Source organism: Oncorhynchus mykiss, chromosome 8, assembly GCF_013265735.2.
Source record: "Oncorhynchus mykiss isolate Arlee chromosome 8, USDA_OmykA_1.1, whole genome shotgun sequence".
NCBI classification, from domain to species: domain Eukaryota; kingdom Metazoa; phylum Chordata; class Actinopteri; order Salmoniformes; family Salmonidae; genus Oncorhynchus; species Oncorhynchus mykiss.
In genome coordinates this window covers 15444047-15463326 of record NC_048572.1, presented here as the reverse complement: position 1 = coordinate 15463326, position 19280 = coordinate 15444047, and the positions used below count along the sequence as shown (strand labels likewise).

Genomic DNA, 19280 nt, shown 5'->3' with positions numbered 1-19280 from the left:
ATCAGGGGGAGAAGGGCAGACAGATAAAGAGCTGGTGCGGTGGCTCGGCCTCTCTGCCTGGTGGTCAGTGGGGTGGGGTGGGGTGGGGGGAGTGGAGCATCGGGGTCACAGCGGTTGTCTGTCAGCGCCTGATAATAGACAGACAGAAAGCCAGGAGGTCACGTCCAGAACCCAATAACAGGCCTTAATGCCTCAGTGCTGGGCGTTAAACCCACCTTCTGGCTCAGATTAACATGGAAAGTTGGATTAAAATGAGCTCTGATTATTCTCTGTTCACCAGAAAACACACTGGATTAGGCTACCATTTTTAACAAAGACTGTAGTTTAAGTAGTTTCTCTATACAGCAAGCCAAGTGTCAACATTAAAGGGTTGTATTAACTATTGTGTGTTGAAAAAACAAGTTTGTGTTGCCTTAAAAGGTATTTGTTCACTTCCTACACACATTTGTGACTTAGATGCAGTGCATTCATTAGCCAAAATCAATCAATCACTTTCCCTCCCAGAGAGAGGCAGCAGACTTGCAGGCGATCTAAAGCTTGACATGACATGGCTCAGCTCAGTGTACATCTCCTTTTCACACAACACCATTGAGGCTTTCTCTGTTGTATCACCAATAGGGATAATGTCCATTTGGCACAGAACAAAGGAGGACATTTACATCACAAGAGACCTTTTACACTCCTGATAGTAAACGCATAAGAGGAACACTACAGACTGGGGACAAAACCAGACAAAACAAAAGGAAGGGCTTTTACTATGAGGTTTAGAAAATAAAGGATTTTTAATGCATACCGATGTAGATGAAATGCAATAGGGGTATTAGATGGAACCATTCAGCTGCATCTGCGCCCCCTCACTCAGCTCTCAGAGAATAACAGAACACTGCAGACAGAGAGAGCCTGTGCTCATTTCTCTGTGATGTCCTCTATTCTTCCTGGAACCCATGTACTATATGTTAGGTATTAGATTTTCCCCACTACTACAAAATGGAACAGGAACGCTGAAAGATAATTATTGGCGAAATACAACGTTTTGATCATCAGGTCAAGAGCATCTGTGTTTAGGTAGGATGAGGTCATCATTTCTGAGAAAATAAACGTTCTCCTATTCTGCAATGCACAGTAGCTGCACTCATGAGTCAGGGTTATCTTCCCAGTAAACAGTATGTTCCTTTCCTTCTCCAGCCCACACCTGAGGTTCAATAACATGACTCTGATCTCCACGCATGGCTTCCCAGGCTACTACACCAATGAAAAGATGAGATTCTTGTCCACGAGGTGAGACACCTGCAGCTTCTCTTGTTGTCATTTGTCCTACGTGGTGGACTGTAGTCGTCAATGGAAAACTCATTAATGCTTATGCATTATTTAATCTTTCGAGTTCGAGGATGTCTTTCAACGGGCTCCATAATACGCTAGCATACAAAACATTTTACCTCTGTGCCCCTGTTCGCTGCCCACAGTCATAGCTCCAGCGACAGGGACCATGCCCAGATGTCTCTGCGCTCCTGGATCAACGTGGTGACAGGCAAGATGGTGGGCATCGACAGGGCAGCCAAGCACGTACTGGTGTCTGGGGGCAGGAAAGTGCCTTATGATCATCTCATCCTCTGTACAGGCCAGCAGTACCAGGTTGGAGGGACATCCTGCATATAAGATTATAATTAGTAGTAGTAGTATATGTATAATATGTTTTATGTCATAGTGTTGGGGGAAATTAAAGCACGATTTCTATAGTGTCATTTATTTATTTTATTTTGTCACAATAGTCATAATTTCATAATCACATGATTCTGTATTGATGTTCTAAAACTTGAATGATTGCTGTGAGGATTTCTGGGTTCGTCCCTGCTAGGTTTCCTGTCCCACTGGTGTGGACGGCAGCCATCTTCCCCCCAAAAGCCAGCTCCCAGCCCAGCCCCGCCGTAGATACACCGGGCCCGTCCCATCCAACCTCTTCACCCTCAACGACCACCACGACTGTGTGACCGCTTACCAGTGGCTGCTCAACAACTTTGTGGAGCTGAAGGGTATGTATGTGGCCTGGATACCAATCTGTTTCTGCCATCATGCCACCCCTTGTCATGAGGATTGACGCATACTGGCTGCTAACCAAGTGAGTATGTACACTGAGTGTACAAAACATTATGCTCTTTCCATGACAGACTGACCAGGTGAATCCAGGTGAAAGCTAGGATCCCTTATTAATGTCACCTGTTAAATCCACTTCAATCAATGTAGATGAAGGGAAGGAGACAGGTTAAAGAAGGATTTTTAAGCATTGAGACAATTAAGAAAAGGATTGTGTATGTGGGCCATCAGAGCGTGAATGGGCGAGACAAAAGATTGAAGTGCCTTTGAACAGGTATGGTAGGAGGTGCCAGGTGCACCGATTTGTGTCAAGAACTGCAACACTGCTGAGTTTTTCACGCTCAACAGTTTCCCGTGTATCAAGAATGGGCCACCACAGACTTTTGGTGATGCAATTTAGGAAATGGCTGCCTGATTTTTCGTACTGCACATCTGTTGGGTATTTCCCCCATAAATTCAAGTATTTACTCTGAGTATTATAGTAACTTATGCTACAACAGAAAGGGGGAAGCAGGAATAGGTTGTGGAGCTACAACGATAGTCCGTAACAAGGTAGAAGAAACTAAAATTGTTGACGAAACAGAGATGGCTAATGCTAGCACAAACGAGCTAACAGCAGCAAAATATCCCTCATTCCGTGAGGTGATAAAGGAGGAATTACCCTTTCGAGAGGAACTCCGAGAAGATGTACGAAAATAACTACGTGAGTTCGAGAAGGACATTAACCAGAAACGTGAAGAAAACAAAGAAGAAATTCACCGCATATCTACAAGAATGGGAGATGCAGAACAGCACATTGGGGAAATGGATACATAGAACACTGCAATAAAGGACGCGTTTGTGCAGTCTTTGAAAAGCCAGCACGCACTACAGGCGAAGGAGACAGAACTCAAAAGTTTTTCACGTCGTAATAACATTAAACTTTATTCTGTGGTCGAGGGAACAGAAAAATACTGAATGCCCAAATTCGTGGAGGGTGTATTCAAATAAATACTTTAAGACGAAACTGACTTGGGAATCGAGAGAGCACACCGAGCTCTGGCCTCAAAACCCCTCAATGGTGACCTACCAAGATCCATAGTTGTGCACTTCCTACAATTCAATACAAGTCCTCCGTGTAGCCTGGAAAAAGCTTGTTAACTTCCAAGGCCAACGAGTGTTCTTTGATCATGACTATGTGGGAGAGATGCTGAAAAGAAGGAAGGAATACTCCCCTATTAAGAAGGTACTAAAATAGAAAGAGATTCGCTTCCAAACAACATTCCCGGCAAAGATGTGAGTATTTCTGGATAACAACCCTGTTTCAAAATAGCATGCAGGCTGCTGAAGACCTGAATTCAAGAGGTGTCCCAGTGGAGTATACCATCAGGAGACAGGCATCTTCATTGGCTGAAAGACTCAAGCAGCTCCTCCCATGGACCGTGGTCGGCGGGCAGAGTCACGGAGAAAGAGGGAAGTCACCTTGGCGAGAGGACGTTCACATTCGAGAGAGACTCAGGCATTTCCAACGAAGATAGAAACTAACAAATCGGATTTTACGGACGTAATAGTCACGGCGAGATGTTAGGCTTATTGGACCGTTATGATTGACATTGCAAGAGGTAAAACAGCTCCCATATTTTTCCCCGCTGCTTTGTAAGAGTGAGAAGCCTGAAGTATGTCGCCTATATGGACACATTACATATGGTCACGTTATTTACAGATCTATTAGCTAATGTTATCCTGGCCGTGTGGTGCCAGGACAACAACCTCTCCCTCAACGTGATCAAGACAAAGGAGATGATTGTGGACTACAGGAAAAGTAGGACCGAGCACGCCCCCATTCTCATCGAAGGGGCTGTAGTGGAGCAGGTTGAGAGCTTCCTTGGTGTCCACATCACCAACAAACTAACATGGTCCAAGCACACCAAGACAGTCGTGAAGAGGGCACGACAAAACCTATTCCCCCTCAGGAGACTGAAAAGATTTGCCATGGGTCCTCAGATCCTCAAAAGGTTGTACAGCTGCATCACTGCCTGGTATGGCAACTGCTCGGCCTCCGACCGCAAGTCACTACAGAGAGTAGTGCATACGATCCAGTACATCACTGGGGCTAAGCTTCCTGCCATCCAGGACCTCTATACCAGGCGGTGTCAGAGGAAAGCCCTGCAAATTGTCAAAGACTCCAGCCACCCTAGTCATAGACTGTTCTCTGTTCTCTCTGCTACCGCAAGGCTTCTAAACAGCTTCTACCCCCAAGCCATAAAACTCCTGAACATCTAATCCAATGGCTTCCCAGATTATTTTAATTGCCCCCCCCCCCCCTTTACACCGCTGCTACTCTGTGTTATTGTCTATGCATAGTCACTTGAATAACTCTACCTACATGTACCTATATCTCAATTACCTCGACTAACCGGTGCTCCCGCACATTGACTCTGTACTGGTACCCCCTGTATATAGTCTCGCTATTGTTATTTTACTGCTGCTCTTTAATCACTTGTTACTTTTATTTCTTATTCATATTTTTTAAACTGCATTGTTGGTTAGGGACTTGTAAGTAAGCACTTCAGGTCTACAGGTGTATTCGGCGCATGTGACTAATACAATTTGATTTGATTTGATGACACCGACAACGAGGCGACAGAAGGACATATTGTATCATAGGGAAGATTCAATGAATGAACTGCATATGGTTGATGGCTTATATAGGATATAATATATAGACCAGACTGTTACTGTTCCATTATTTATCCTCTGTTACATTACACTCCTATTTTGCTCTTGTAATTATCCGATGTGTGTCGGCGACAAAAAGGCGGCCTTTTTATTTTTGCTTCCAACAGGTTTTGATTCAGACTGCTTCACGCATTTTGATACTTGAGCAAGGGGCTTTCCAGCGGTCAGGTTCATTCCCTCAAACTCCAGAGGCAAGGGACAATCCTCTGACATGAGAGTCCTTATAGCAAAGTCTCTTCCCACTTTGGTTTACTTTTCTGTTGTTCTTGATTTTTCATTATTTTTTAGGTTCATGTTAAGCAGGCTGTTATGGTACACAGGTTTTGGGGTTTATATTGATGCATCATCTGGATTTAAGGTCCTAAGTCTCATTGTAAACGGACTGGGGAGTGACATCAAGAGAAGTAAGGTAATAGCAAAGATGAAACGGGAGAGAGTTGACATATTATTCTGGCAGGAAACTCATTTATCCCATCCTGATCACGAGAAACTCGAGAAAATTGGCTATAGGGATAGCTTTTTCTCTTATAAAACGGGTAGAAGGGGTGTTGCAATTTTTAGCCCAAATTCAGTAAATGTTTTGTTTATGTCATATATAAAAGACAAGGAGGGTAGATGTATCCTTGTTAAATGTAAACTGGATCACAAGGATGTTACATTATTGAATGTACATTATACGTGTCCCCGGGGAGTGACATGGTCTTCTTTAGGAAGGAAACGTCTGGCACTCTGGGGATTTTAACAGGATTTCAAACTCAGAATTGGACAGCACACATCAAAATAGGTAAATAAGTCTGGTTGCTAAAATATCAATAGGATATTACAGGAATCATGTATTGCACAACTTCCATATGTCAGGAAGGGAATATACTTTTTACTTTTTCATGTACAGAGCAGATAGGCACAAGTCTAAAGATGTAGGATCGGGCAGAAGGATCATACTGGAGTTAACCTAACTCTACACCTTAATAGCAAACCAATAAATACTATATGGAGGCTTAATTCAAGTAAGCTAAATAATCCAGCATTCAAGGAATCAATAAAGACAGAATTGAATGTCTATCTGGAGAATAATGATAACAGGGAAGTATCTCCTACATTGTGGGATGCAGCTAAGGCGGTTATTAGAGGGAAGATCATATCCACATCATCTCTCAAGAAAAAGATTAAAGCACAAAAACTGCTGAAATTACAGGAAACCCTAAGAAACTTAGAACGATCTCATAGTCATCTCAAAGACCCGCTTATATTACGTGAGATTCAAAAGGTAAAACAGGAAATTGACCAGATTTATAGTGAAGAACTTGAGAAAAAGCTTAGGTTCCTGAAACAATGATATTATGAATCAGGCTCAAAGGCAACACAATTTCTAGCATGTACTCAGAAAACAACAAGCACATAATACAATGTGTGGGTGAAATACAGAATGTCTGGATGCAATACAGAATGCATTTGAATCATACTATACAAATCGGTACAAGCAACCAGAGAAGGTAGATGCACAGACAATAGTATTGTTTTTAACTCACTTGATCTCCCCTCATTGAGATAGAGTAAAATGATAGACTTCCTTCAGAAATAACTACTGAAGAAATGAATAATGCAATGTCTAATCTACAAGTGAACAAGTCTCCAGGCTCTGATGGCTTCCCTTCAGAATGGTTCAAAGCCTTCAGAGAACAACTAACACCTCTACTTAAGGCCCTGATGGCTTCCCTTCAGAATGGTTCAAAGCCTTCAGAGAACAACTAACACCTCTACTTCAGGCCCTGATGGCTTCCCTTCAGAATGGTTCAAAGCCTTCAGAGAACAACTAACACCTCTACTTCAGGCCCTGATGGCTTCCTTTCAGAATGGTTCAAAGCCTTCAGAGAACAACTAACACCTCTACTTCAGGCCCTGATGGCTTCCCTTCAGAATGGTTCAAAGCCTTCAGAGAACAACTAACACCTCTACTTCAGGCCCTGATGGCTTCCCTTCAGAATGGTTCAAAGCCTTCAGAGAACAACTAACACCTCTACTTCAGGCCTGTTTTAACTGGACTCTGCAGGAGGGGGATCTACCACCACTGTGGAGAGAAGCCATAATATCTGTAATTCCAAAAGAGGGTAAAGATAAGCAGGAATGCACTTCCTATAGACCTATCACAATTTATTTTACATGGATTATAAACAATGCATCATTAACAGCCAAAAGAATGGAGGACATAATCCCAAAATTGGTTAATGGGGATTAAACTGGGTTCATACAGAATAGACAGACAACATAAGGAGAACATTACATGTCATGGACCACGTCAGTCAGGAGAAGATAAGTGCTATATTAATCAGTCTAGATGCAGAAAAAGCATTTGATTCAGTGGGTTGGGATTATCTATTCCAAGTTATGTATCGATTTGGTTTCAACAAAGAAGTGATACACTGCGTCAAAACACTATTCATGTCCGACTGCCAGAATAAAGATTAATGGACATTTGTCACGAATTATCATTTTAGAATGTGGGGCAAGACAAGGCTGTAATCTTTCACCCAGGCTCTTCTCCTTGAACATCGAGCCATTAGCCCAGGCAATAAGACAGGACCCATATTTAGAGGGAGTAACAGTAAGAGGCAGTGGGCATAAGATTTGCATGTATGCTGATGATGTTCTCTTGTTCTTTAAAGACCCAGGCACTAGATTGATGGATGTTTTACAAACATCTGGAAGATATTCAGGGTGTGTGCTTAACGTACACAAGACCCAAGCCCTAGTATATAATCATACCCCACAGGAAGCACTGAAGAGCAGGTATAACTTCCAGTGGACCTTTTATCCATTAAATATCTTAAAGTAAACCTACCAAAAGATACACCCAAACTTTATGACATGAATTACGTTCCCACCAACAAGAAAATATATGATGACCTGGACAGGTGGAATTCACTTCCTTTGGATCTTAGTAGTAGAATCGAAACAATCCAAATTAACATCCTGCCGAGGTAACTGTATTTGTTCCAATCACTGCCCAATCACATCCCACCTAAACAGTTTAGGGAATGGGACAAACAGATATCAAGGTTTGATTTGATTTAAGACTCAATTAAGCTCTACTAACTTGAGGTATGGGAAAGAATTCTGTTGGAAGGATGTTATGCGTTTCTTCACAACACCTAAACTGAAATCAAACTCACACTCATATATTTTGGTCCTACCCTGCTGTTTAATCCTACTGCGGACCAATAAGAAAAAAATTAACTGGTTTTGACATAGAACAAGCATTCATCAAACATGAATTTCTTTGTCCTTGGATGAAATACCTGATAACTTACACAATAGAGAAAAGTACCTGTTGAAGGTCCTACTGGCAGCCAGTAAATAGGCTGTCACTAGGAAATGGCTACAAAAAGACCCCGTGACCCAATGGGTAGACATTGTTTAAGAAATACACTATATGGAGCGTATGACCTTTAAGAACACATGGAGAGACCAGGAATACGGGGAAAAATGGGTTTTGTACATTGTCTAATTCAAAGATGATGTTACTGTTGTACGCATGATGTATACTGTACCTGCCAGACTGTTTTTTGTTTGTGTTCTTCAATAAAAAAGAAAGTGTAAAAAGATATATAATGGTCCACCACCCAAAGGACATCCAGCCAACTTGACACAACTGTGGAGTCAACATGGGACGGCATCCCTGTGGAACGCTTTCGACACCTTGTAGAGTCCACCCGCCGATGAATTGAGGCTGTTCTGAGGGCAAAAGGGGGTGCAACTCAATATTAGGAAGGTGTTCTTTATGTTTGGTATACTACTGTATGTAGGAAGTGCTAAAGGCATGATAGCGCCCTTACATTAATTTCCACGGATGTAACATTATTCAAAAGTCTATGAATAATTAGGGTCTAATTAGTGAGAGGGAAATCTTTCATTTCTCTCAACCAGGTCTGCCTCCTCCATCTCCCTCCATTTACAGGGTGATACTAATTTCTGAGAGGCCAGCTCCCTAATGGTACCCTATTCCCTATATACGGCCCTGGTCAAAAGTAGTGCACTATAAAGGGAATAGGGTGCTATTTGGAATGTAAAGTTTTCTGCTAATGAAAAGACTGATGTGGTTAAGTAGAATTCATATTTTTCATCTGAAGAAATATGAGATGTGCAGTGATTCAGATTAAGCCTATTAATTAGGGGATCTGTTCATTATGGAGGAAATAATTTACTAAATGCAAATTACTTCTACTATGAATCTAATGTAGACCAAAAAAAATACGTTGAAGACATTGGTTCAAATCAAATCTAATCAAATTGTATTAGTCACATGCGCATTGTCCTCTGTAGTGGCACTGCTGTAGCCGTCCACTTCAGCACCATGGACAGAGACAGAAAAGCAAAGCCCTGACTAAAAGTGGGGTGCTTCATTGAACAGCTTTCATTCTACATAAATGCATCAACTTCATGCTTGCAGTCCTTATAAATGATGATTACAAAATTTGGGATGATCTCTAGTTTTTCGACCAGAATGATGCTTACTTGAATGTATACTATTATACAATTCTTCTCCTTTTATCCCCCCAAAAATAGTACAATACTTTTTTATACAGGCCTTACAAATTATTTTATTCAGGGACAATATCTACATTACTGTCTCAAATCAACTGGAATGCGCCAGCCATGGTTGTTCTTCCCATTTAGGATAATAAGCCCAAGGTTAGGGATGGCTAGATCGAGGAGAAAAGGGCCACTTCTGAAACGTGTGCATCAAAGGACACATTCACTGAGGCTAAACTAATTTAGATCCTCCTATTACTGTCATTATTAACATCAGTGAGTTTTCATCATCAGGAGAGGCTGAGCTGTAAGAATTCAGAGGTCACTCAAATAGCTGCTCTCATCTCATCCCTCCTCCACAGCTCTTCACTGACAAAGAGAAGATTAGGCAGTCTTTGTGTGGTTGCCATGCCCCCTTGTTGCCAAGTGACCCGATCTTCTCCATCCACATAGCATCTGAGTAATTTGAGAAGGCTGGCTGTAATACATTTCAACCAATCCTCTTGTGATTGTAAATTGCATCAAGCTCGCTATTCATTCAATCTGTTTTTTGTTGGAATGTCTTGTTTTTGTGGCACTACAGGTAATGCCATAGTGTATGGCAACACCATTGACGTGTACACCTGTGTGGAGACTCTGTTATGCCTGGATGTCCAAGGCTATCGCATCCACCTGGTCCATCTGCCCACCACGGAGGGCTCCAGCTGCAGCCCCGGATCGTGCTTCAGCAACCCCACAGTGGAGAAGGCCATGAAGAAGGCCTTGGAGAAGAGTGGGGTCCATGTTCACCACAACTGCTTGCTGGCCCAGATGAATGACGGACAGAACCCTGAGCCAATCACCTCCTTGTCCTTCACCAGTGACAGTCAGCCTCTCCGGCTGGAGTGCTCTGTAAGTCCAAATCACCATCTCTGAGAGAAAAGAGGCGCTCTTACTAGGGTGCAGTAGCTTCATACTTGATTCAGTGAATTTGTAACAGGTCTCTAAAATGGAATGTATATCAGAGGTGTTGTGGGCTTCAATCATTTTTGGTCTCTTATTGTCCATTTTAATTGTGGATTTCATAATCGTATGAGCAGAGTAAAATAGTTGGTAGCAGGATAATTTAATGTAGTAAAACTGCCTAACCATCCTTGATTTCTCTGTAGGTCTTTATGAACCTCTCCTCCAAAGGTGTGGACTACGATGCCTTTAAGACCATCAACGACGCCTGTCTGGTGTACGACGGCCGACTGGTCATAGACACCACATTCCATACGAACGACTCCACCATCCGCGCAGCCGGGCCCCTCACCAAGTTTGCCCGGCGCTATCTCGCAGACCAGTGGTCCCACTCCAGCTTCAACTCTAGGGAGGTAGGCCAGGAGCTGGCTGCTGCTCTGCTGCCCTTCTTCGACCCCACGCTGGAGCCGGCCGTCAACTCTCCAGCCGACCTGGACCGCCTAATCCCCATCTACACACAAGCCAAGATCCAAGGTCTGCTGCCGTCCAACACAGAAATAGCCAGAGAAATGATCTTCATCCATGTGTTATAGTTAAGCAATAAGGCCTGAGGGGATGTGGAATATGGCCAGTATACCACGGCTAAGGGCTGTTCTTAATGACGACGCAGCGCGGAGTGCATGGATACAGCCTTTAGCCTTGGCATTTGGGGCCCGAATCACCCAGTTTATAATACTGATTGAGTCATAATTCTAATTATAACTAATTGCCATTTTTTTTTCTATCATTTTTGATTTATTCAAAACCCAAGGTGTTGCACCTTGTATGTCCTGTTATCCTGTCTGTTCAGGACAATGTACTCCATCTCACATTTTATTGTAATGCTACATTGTTCCCTAGTAATGGAATCTCTGAGCTACTCGCTTCTTTCTCATTTTACTGTTTGATCATCAAACAACAATGAACCATAACAATGGCCGATTCTCTATTTGTTTAGTCACAGGGTAAACAAGGTCAGGTGAAGAGCTGTGCTCACAAAACAACCACTTATTTTTGTCCGTTTCAAACAAATTGAAAAGCCTTGAACGTTTTTCCTAGTGGTAGAAATACCTCATCACCCGGCATTATTCTACAGCATTGTCTGTTAAACTGTGGTAGTTATCCACACATATACAATTCTGTTCATTTGAACATAAATATAGTACTGTAACTATTTATTGCTCATCAAGTTACCATGTGTTTTTATAAATATTACACTAATTAGGTATTTCAAAGCATCCCACAGTTGGAAACATTATTTTCAGACCCTGTAAGCAAGACATGTCTGTGACTTGGGAGTCATGCCTTGGTTTTCATTGTTTATTGGCATCAGTAGACCCATAAAACCCAGTTCAGCTGTTCTATCTGTACACACGGTTTTTACCAAGGTGGTAGACTGCCAGGAGGATACAGTTATCTCCATGCTACCAAACCAGAGCAAAGACCATCTGCAGTTCACCCTGTAGAGGTAGGTACCATTTTAAATCCTCACTAGAAAGTGCATGGCTTGATTATTTTGTCACATAAGTATGCATTTCTCTTTGTGACTGCTTATTTTGAAAAGCAAGTTCTGAAAAACATCGAGATTATTTTTCCAAGTTCTCATACAAGTTGTGATGTAAACAACAATACTGAAATCCCTGTCTGATTTGTCCTATTCTCCCCAGGGAAGAGAGATCCTGACTGGCCGCATTGAGACTGGCAACTATTTCCACCTGCACCTGAACCAGTACGGCATGGTGGAGACAATCACCTGTCTGTCACTGAAGCCCTTCCCAGTCTCCAACTACCTGTGTCTCTATGGGAAACATGAGCTGCTGCTCAACCGCCTGTGTTCCCGTTATGATGAAGGGCTGGTTCACGACCTCTACAGGTAGGTAGCTGCTGGGGTGGTTTACATTACAGTACACCACAGAGAGGAGCGAGTGGGGAGATTCAGGTCTCTGGAAAGATACACTAGATGGCCAAAAGCATGTGGACACACCTTCAAATTAGTGGATTCTGCTATTTCAGCCACACCTTGTATAAAATCGAGCACACAGCCATGCAATCTCCATAGACAAACATTGGCAGTAGAATGGCCCGTACTGAAGAGCTCAGTGACTTTCAACTTGGCACCGGGATAGGATGCCACCTTTCCAACAAGTCAGTTCGTCAAATTTCTGACCTGCTAGAGCTGCCCCAGTCAACTGTAAGTGAAGTGGAAATGTCTAGGAGCAACAATGGCTCAACCGTGAAGTGGTAAGCCACACAAGCTCACAGAACAGGACTGACTAGTGCTGAAGCGCGTTGCGTGTAAAAAATAATCTATCCTCGATTGCAACACTCTTTGGAAACCATGTCAGCACAATAACTGTTTGTCGGGAGCTTCATGAAATGGGTTTCCATGGCCAAGCAGCCGCACACAAGCCTAAGATTGTCATGCACATTGACAAGCGTTGGCTGGAGTGGTATAAAGCTTGCCAACATTGGACTATTTCAGCATGATAAAGCCCCCGTGCACAAGCGAGGTCCATACATAAATGGTTAGTCGAGATCGGTGCGTAAGAACTTGACTGGCCTGCACAGAGCCCTGAACTCAACCTCATCGAACATCTTTGGGATGAATTGGAACGCCGACTGCGAGCCAGGGCTAATCACCCAACATCAGTACCCAAACTAACTAATACTCTTGTGGCTGAATGGAAGCAAGTCCCTGCAGCAATGTTCCAACATCTAGTGGAAAGCCTTCCCAGAAGAGTGGAGGCTGTTATAGCAGCAAAGGGGGGACCAACTCCATATTAATGCCCATGATTTTGAAACAATGTTTGACGAGCAGGTGTCCACATACTCTTGGCCATGTAATATATAGTTACATTTCAAATGTTTACAGACAATACAAGTATGGTCAAGGAAAAAAGTAAATCAACACACTGTCTTTATGTAAATCTGCATTTTGAGTAGGCAGCTCTCTCAGAAGAAGTATGTCTTCAAGATACTGTTCCCTGTCAGTGTTTGCAGGTAGGCTAGCGGTTGGAGATTGGTGTTTGAGTGAGCTCGTTTCTGATGTTTCAACTCGCCATATATAGGAGCCATTGTCCCTGGGTCTAATCTATTAATGCAGGTCCCCAATCTGCTTCTTCTGCTCTGTGGAGAAGCTTAGCCACCCTGCCGTGTTCATAAGGCTGTCTAACACTTACTACATCTGGATTCATCACTGGCCCTTGTCATGGCTCTGAATGAGGCCCCTCTCAATGTCATTATTGGAGCTGACTGAACACATCATCAACTGTTAAAATAATGAATTGTCCATGCTGTTGCTGTTCTGTTGGGGGTTCTTAGGTGAATGCACTAAATGTGTGTGCATGTGTGTGTGTGTGTGTGTGTGTGTTTGTATGTGTGTGTGTGTGGGGGGGGGGTTGGTAGTTATTTCAGGGAGAAATGGTGCCTGGCGATATATCATGATCGCTTTGCAGACTTTGAGCAGGAAATGCACCAGATAATGGAATCAACTAAAGTGCAGGTTGGATTTGTCTCATCTTTCTCCATTCACATGAACTGTTTGTCTACCGATACTATTTGTCATTGCTATGGTCTTTTTTGAGGGGGGGGGGGCTTTTAACGAAGGCATTCTCTCTTTCTCCAGGACCACAATGATGTGTCCATTTCAGAGCTCGTTCAGAGAATGGTAGATGAGAAGCTGGACATTATTGAGGAACCAAACGTGTTTCTCAAGAAGGTGTTTGAAACAAGTGGGGGATTGGCTTCCCTGAAGACCAGCACTCTGAATTACCTGAGGTACAACAGGTACCACCTGACTATGTATGCCCAGCCTGGACTACTGTAACTGCTCCGACATCTTATTTTACCTCAACCCACATTTTAAATGACATATTCACCACAAAGAAATATTCCATTGTTTTTATTTCATTTAAACGTTGTAGAATCATCCAACTGTAGTAAAAACATTGACATTCAATTGAGTTCATTTGAACAGAAAATACAGTAGCCAATGTTTTTAATAAATGTACTTGTGATTTTAGACAGACAATAATATTAGGCTATGTACACACTTTTAGCATGAACAAGAACACTAACTTGTAGTTGTCTTAATTTTATGAGAAGTTAAAGTTGACTGATTTGAGAAAACAGAGAAAACAAAACAATCCTCATTAAGTGTTATAATAAAGTCACAACGAATTGTCAAATTCTGCTTTCTCACATAACAGTTTTTGCTCAAATTCGCATTAAAAGGTCACTTGTAATTGTAACTGCAAATGTTATTGGGATGACTGATACGACCTAGGCCTAGATGAAAGTGAATGTAGTGAGTGCGAGAAGGGGTTCTATATTCTACAGCTGTATGGTAATGAGGCTCAAATCTTCACTGCCTTTGAGCACACGCGCCTCAAGGTATGGGATCGTTCAAGCGATTATCAAATAGCTCGGTAAAATAAACGTTAATTGGTACAATATATGAATCTATGAAATGACATGGCTCAATGACACCCAATGAATTGTGTCATCCCCTGGCTATTGAATAATTAGCCATTTTAATGCAAACAATTTCCCAGAGGAAGGCAATTTAAAAAGTGTTTGAAAACATGGTATTCTAACATGACCTATAGGCCTATATTATAGGCTTGTACTGTAGGTCATGTTAGAATACCATGTTTTCAAACACTTTTTAAAGATTTTACCTACTGAAAAAGATCTTAAATTATCATTTGCATTATTGTTTGGGCCTTGGATAATTACTTTAATTACAATAATTTCACGTAGCCCTATTTCAGATTAGTTTGAGCAACTTTATAGTTATATACATGTATATGCCTATTAATAACCGGAGAGGCCTATGCCATTCAAATTCTGTCAAAAGAAAAAAAGACTTGGTCAGACATCTGGCATGTGGTTTATCGCACAAATTATTATGGAATGAAAAAGATTTAGCATTAGCCAAACATTAGCCAAACTATTAGCCAAACTAGACAAGTCTTCTCGTTCCTCGCCATGGTGGTGGATAGCCTTTAGTCTATATTTTAGAGATGGGATATGACCCTAAAGGAATTGGGTTTGGCTGTTTTTAACGGAGAGATAATCATGGTAGGGCCCGTTTGGAGACGGTCGGCTTTGTTCAAACCACACTGATCACGCACAGCACGCGCCGAAAGTATCTATTGGCCAGATTGCTTTGTTGCACATTTTACCGTGCAATTTCCTTTTCAATCACAAGCGGGATACAGCTTGCAAAAGCGCTGCCATTGTAATGCAAAGCAGGGAACCCTGTTTCATTAATTATGTATGCGTAAAATGACTGATTCATATGTCCAGAGTTCAACTGTCGTATCCAACACATGTCGCTATGGATGCCTTGAAATGTTTCTTTGTTGCTTTTTTTTCTTTCTCTCCAATATAAATATTTGCTTGTTTGGGGTTTTTTAATGTGGTGTTTTAAAGGAATAGGCTGTAGTTTAAACTTTGTATTGGTTGAACAATTTGTCGATTTTCTTTAGCCTTGAATAAAGCTTAATAATTATGCAATTGAAACAGATTAAAACATGCAACTCAGCAATGTGTGTGTGTGTGTGTCTGCACAGAAGATAATATTTTGGGTGGGCCAACTAATAAATAACACCAACCCCAACCATCTTTGCCATTGTCCGATAAATCAGGCACCCCTCCCTAATTTTTATTTTAGATTCTAATGGTTGTTGTGTAGTAATGGACATCTCCTTTTTGGCAGATCTTTGTGTGCCCCCCCCCCCCCCCCCCCCCCCCCCCCCCCCCCCCCGCATGAAGGAGGGACACAAAGCCGAGGCACGTGTGCATTTCTATGCAAACTCATCAGACCGTAAAAAGAGGAGGGTCCCGGCGTGTGCCTTCGACGGGACGAGGTTATGAGGGGGCAATGCGTGCATAGTAATATAATAAATTTAAAAAAACTCAGGTACATCTGCTTAGCAAGCTGCAAATCCTCCTTTATTTCCACCCGAAACCAAGCCCTTCTCTCCACCCTCCCAAACCAACTCCGCAAATCCATAGGGATCTTAGTTCCATCTGATTGGTTGGGGATGAGGCAACAAGGGGCGAGAACAATATCATAATTTCCCCTTAAAACGAGTGCAGCTATGTCGTGATGAAAGCATCTCGGGAGGAGAACGAATCAATAGCAGCCAGGGGAACGGTGAACAATCAAAGTGTCCGATGTGTCTGTAATAATAACCTGAACCTGGATTTTATTTCAACTTAATCTGTGCGTCAACAGTGCCTTAATCTGTTCCGTCAATCGCAAAAATGCCAAGAGGATTTTTAGTGAAAAGGAACAAGAAACCAAACCCTATGTCTTACAGGGTCCGCTCTGATGAGGTGGAGCAGGGACAACAAATACAAGCTTTCGCATCCTTCCCTGAGCGCGCAGATGCAGCATCCCTGTTCTGCGAGGCATCAGCAACAGCAGCAGCCCCCGGACAAGATGCTAAACCTGTTCAGTTTGGGAACCCGGAGGCATTGTACCAGGTTCTCTACAGCCCCACCCGGCCCGTCAGTAAAGACCATGAACAGGGATATTTAGAGAGACATTTCAATCTCGGCTCACCGGTGTCTGCTGAATCCTTTCCTACACCTGCATCGCTTACCACTTTAGATCCCCTCTTTGCCCCTGTGGACCTAAAAATCGGTACTAGTAACTGCAATCGGACCGGGACAACCACGAACCCAAATCTACCCGCTGTCACCGGGAATGGCACCAAAAGGCCTTCAAGCGACACCGAGCGTAAAAACAAGCCTCCATCAAAAAAAAACAAAGCTATCAAGAAACTACATTTCGAAGACGAGATGACCACATCACCCGTGCTTGGGCTCAAAATTAAAGAGGCTCCCGTCGACCAAAAACCCAGACCACAGCCGGCAGCAGGTGACAAGCCTCTCGGTGAGTTCGTCTGTCAACTGTGCAGAGAAGCATATGGCGACCCCTTCGCGTTGGCCCAGCATAAGTGTTCCAGGATAGTGAGGATTGAGTACAGATGTCCTGAATGTGATAAGGTTTTCAGCTGCCCGGCAAACCTAGCCTCCCACAGGCGCTGGCACAAACCAAAACCTCAAAATAACGCGTCAATGTCTGGTGCACAACATATTAAATCAGAGAGTGATAAGATGTGCGCGCTCGACAAGGTTGTGTCTGATGAAATAAAGGGCCGGAGTGATAGAGACACACCCAGCCCCGGGCTGTCAGAGTCGGGATCAGTTGGATCAGAGGAGGGTCTCTATGATTGTCATCACTGTGGGAAAAAGTTTAAACGCCAGGCATACCTAAGAAAGCACATCATATCTCAACATGCCACAGCTTCCCACAATACCAGCAGTGAGGTCCACGATGCCTATCCCTTATCCCAAAACGAAGGAAAACCGAGTGACAAAACTCCAAGCCACGCACCATTGAATCTGAGTTCCTCAGGGTGCCACCTGTGCCCTGTTTGTGGAGAGGACTTTCCCAACAGAGTCAACCAGGAGAGGCACATCCGCCTCCTCCACTCCTCGCAGGTCTACCCATGCAAATACTGCCCTGCCATGTTCTATAGTTCTCCGGGACTTACACGGCACATCAACAAATGTCATCCCTCAGAAAACAGGCAAGTTATACTCCTTCAGATGCCTGTGCGACCAGCCTGTTAAACTGAAGAGGTACCTGTGCCTTTACGCGTGGACGTCATACAGTATGCGTGAAGTTTGTCTCGGTCCTCGACCACTGCATTTAATAATGGGGATTTAAAATCCCGTTTGGAGCTTGAATTATATATTTTTCAGACTCAGCTTAGTTTATCTAAAGTACGTAAAGCATTAGACTGTTAACTTTATTTTTCTAGGATCTCTGCACAAGTGCTTTTGCATTAGCTTCTAGACCTAAGAAAGGCATATCCTAGCTGTACTGTTGTCATACAATTGCCTTTTAATTCACAGGCTGGAAATGTATCTATCACTTTATTAGCTTGTGAATCTGTGGACATTCAATTTTAGCTTTGTCTCTGAACATAATACAATTTGAAAGGTTTGCCCTAGTGTAGCCATCAATGCCTTGGATTAGAGCTCATGTACACTCCTGCTGTAAAACTGCCTTAATTTATATGTCGAATAATGATTGTTTTTAATGTCTTATTTATCAGTGGCCAGATATTGTATCATTATTGTTATTTTACACGTGTATTGCCAATATACTACACCTAAAACCATCATGGTTATTTTCTATTTATTTATTTATTGAATTGATCTTATGTAAATTATGTTTTGTGTGATTTATGTGAGACTTATTCATGTATTTTTTCATGCCATAGCCAAATTATCCTTTTGACTTATTTATTTCAAGTTTACATAGATACCGAGGATGGTGTATAAGTAATCGATCGACCCTGAGCTTATAAAACATTCTCTTCAATGCTCTTAAATGCAATCCTGTTTTTTTGCTCTGATTGTTTTATAACTATTAGCTATATGTCTAAATAATAAAATCAAAAAAATCTATATTGTTTGACTAACTTGGATCCAAGAAAATTCTGTTTTCTGAGCTTGTAGCTTCAGGATCATGCAGCCACAGTGGTGGTGTTATTATAGTGCATTTCACTATTGTCAGAAAGTAAGTGGACATGGCCTGGTCTTGGCCCTGCATGGTCAGTCAGTGAGGGAGTACAGGGTAGTGCAGGTGTTCAGCAGGTTGAGTTTGTTTTGTCTGTCTTCCTAAAAGGCTCCCCCTCAACACATTGACTCTTTGACTCAGGCTATCATCCTCACACCGGAGGCAGCCTCCATTAGCAACATCCCATAGTTCAGCAGCACAGAGCAGACCAACAAGAAGCAGAGATGGCACTACTGCACCAGAGAGTGGTGGGCGGCTGTTTATTTCTCACTGCATACAGTGGAGGCTGCTGAGGCGAGGATGGCTCATAATAATGGCTGAAATGGAGTGAATGGAATGGTATCAAACACATGTT

General features: G+C 42.6%; 2 protein-coding genes across 5 annotated transcripts in view; both read left to right on the top strand.

The window, feature by feature from the left end:
* The window catches only part of cfap61 (cilia and flagella associated protein 61), a 29544-nt gene extending 13601 nt beyond the window's left edge, over nucleotides 1–15943 (top strand). For 3 of the 4 annotated variants that reach the window (XM_036984850.1, XM_036984849.1, XM_036984848.1), the window contains exons 18-26: nucleotides 1186–1278; nucleotides 1464–1632; nucleotides 1856–2030; nucleotides 9923–10230; nucleotides 10488–10815; nucleotides 11709–11788; nucleotides 11988–12193; nucleotides 13726–13822; nucleotides 13946–15943. In XM_036984850.1, the coding sequence (XP_036840745.1) occupies nucleotides 1186–1278; nucleotides 1464–1632; nucleotides 1856–2030; nucleotides 9923–10230; nucleotides 10488–10815; nucleotides 11709–11788; nucleotides 11988–12193; nucleotides 13726–13822; nucleotides 13946–14146 (1657 nt within the window). In that variant the 3' untranslated portion in view covers nucleotides 14147–15943. The remainder of the gene's footprint in view (nucleotides 1–1185; nucleotides 1279–1463; nucleotides 1633–1855; nucleotides 2031–9922; nucleotides 10231–10487; nucleotides 10816–11708; nucleotides 11789–11987; nucleotides 12194–13725; nucleotides 13823–13945) is intronic. The other variant, XM_036984851.1, reaches the window with a different exon arrangement.
* Nucleotides 15944–16093: 150 nt separating this feature from the next.
* LOC110529466 (insulinoma-associated protein 1a-like) lies at nucleotides 16094–18823 on the top strand. The gene has a single exon (XM_036984852.1). The coding sequence runs from the start codon at nucleotides 16594–16596 to the stop codon at nucleotides 17968–17970; it is 1377 nt and encodes a 458-aa protein (XP_036840747.1). The 5' UTR covers nucleotides 16094–16593; the 3' UTR covers nucleotides 17971–18823.
* Nucleotides 18824–19280: the final 457 nt, after the last annotated feature.

What these genes read in the sequence shown, in the direction of transcription:
- LOC110529466 (XM_036984852.1), top strand. Translation starts at nt 16,594, where the DNA reads ATGCCAAGAGGATTTTTAGTGAAAAGGAACAAGAAACCAAACCCTATG.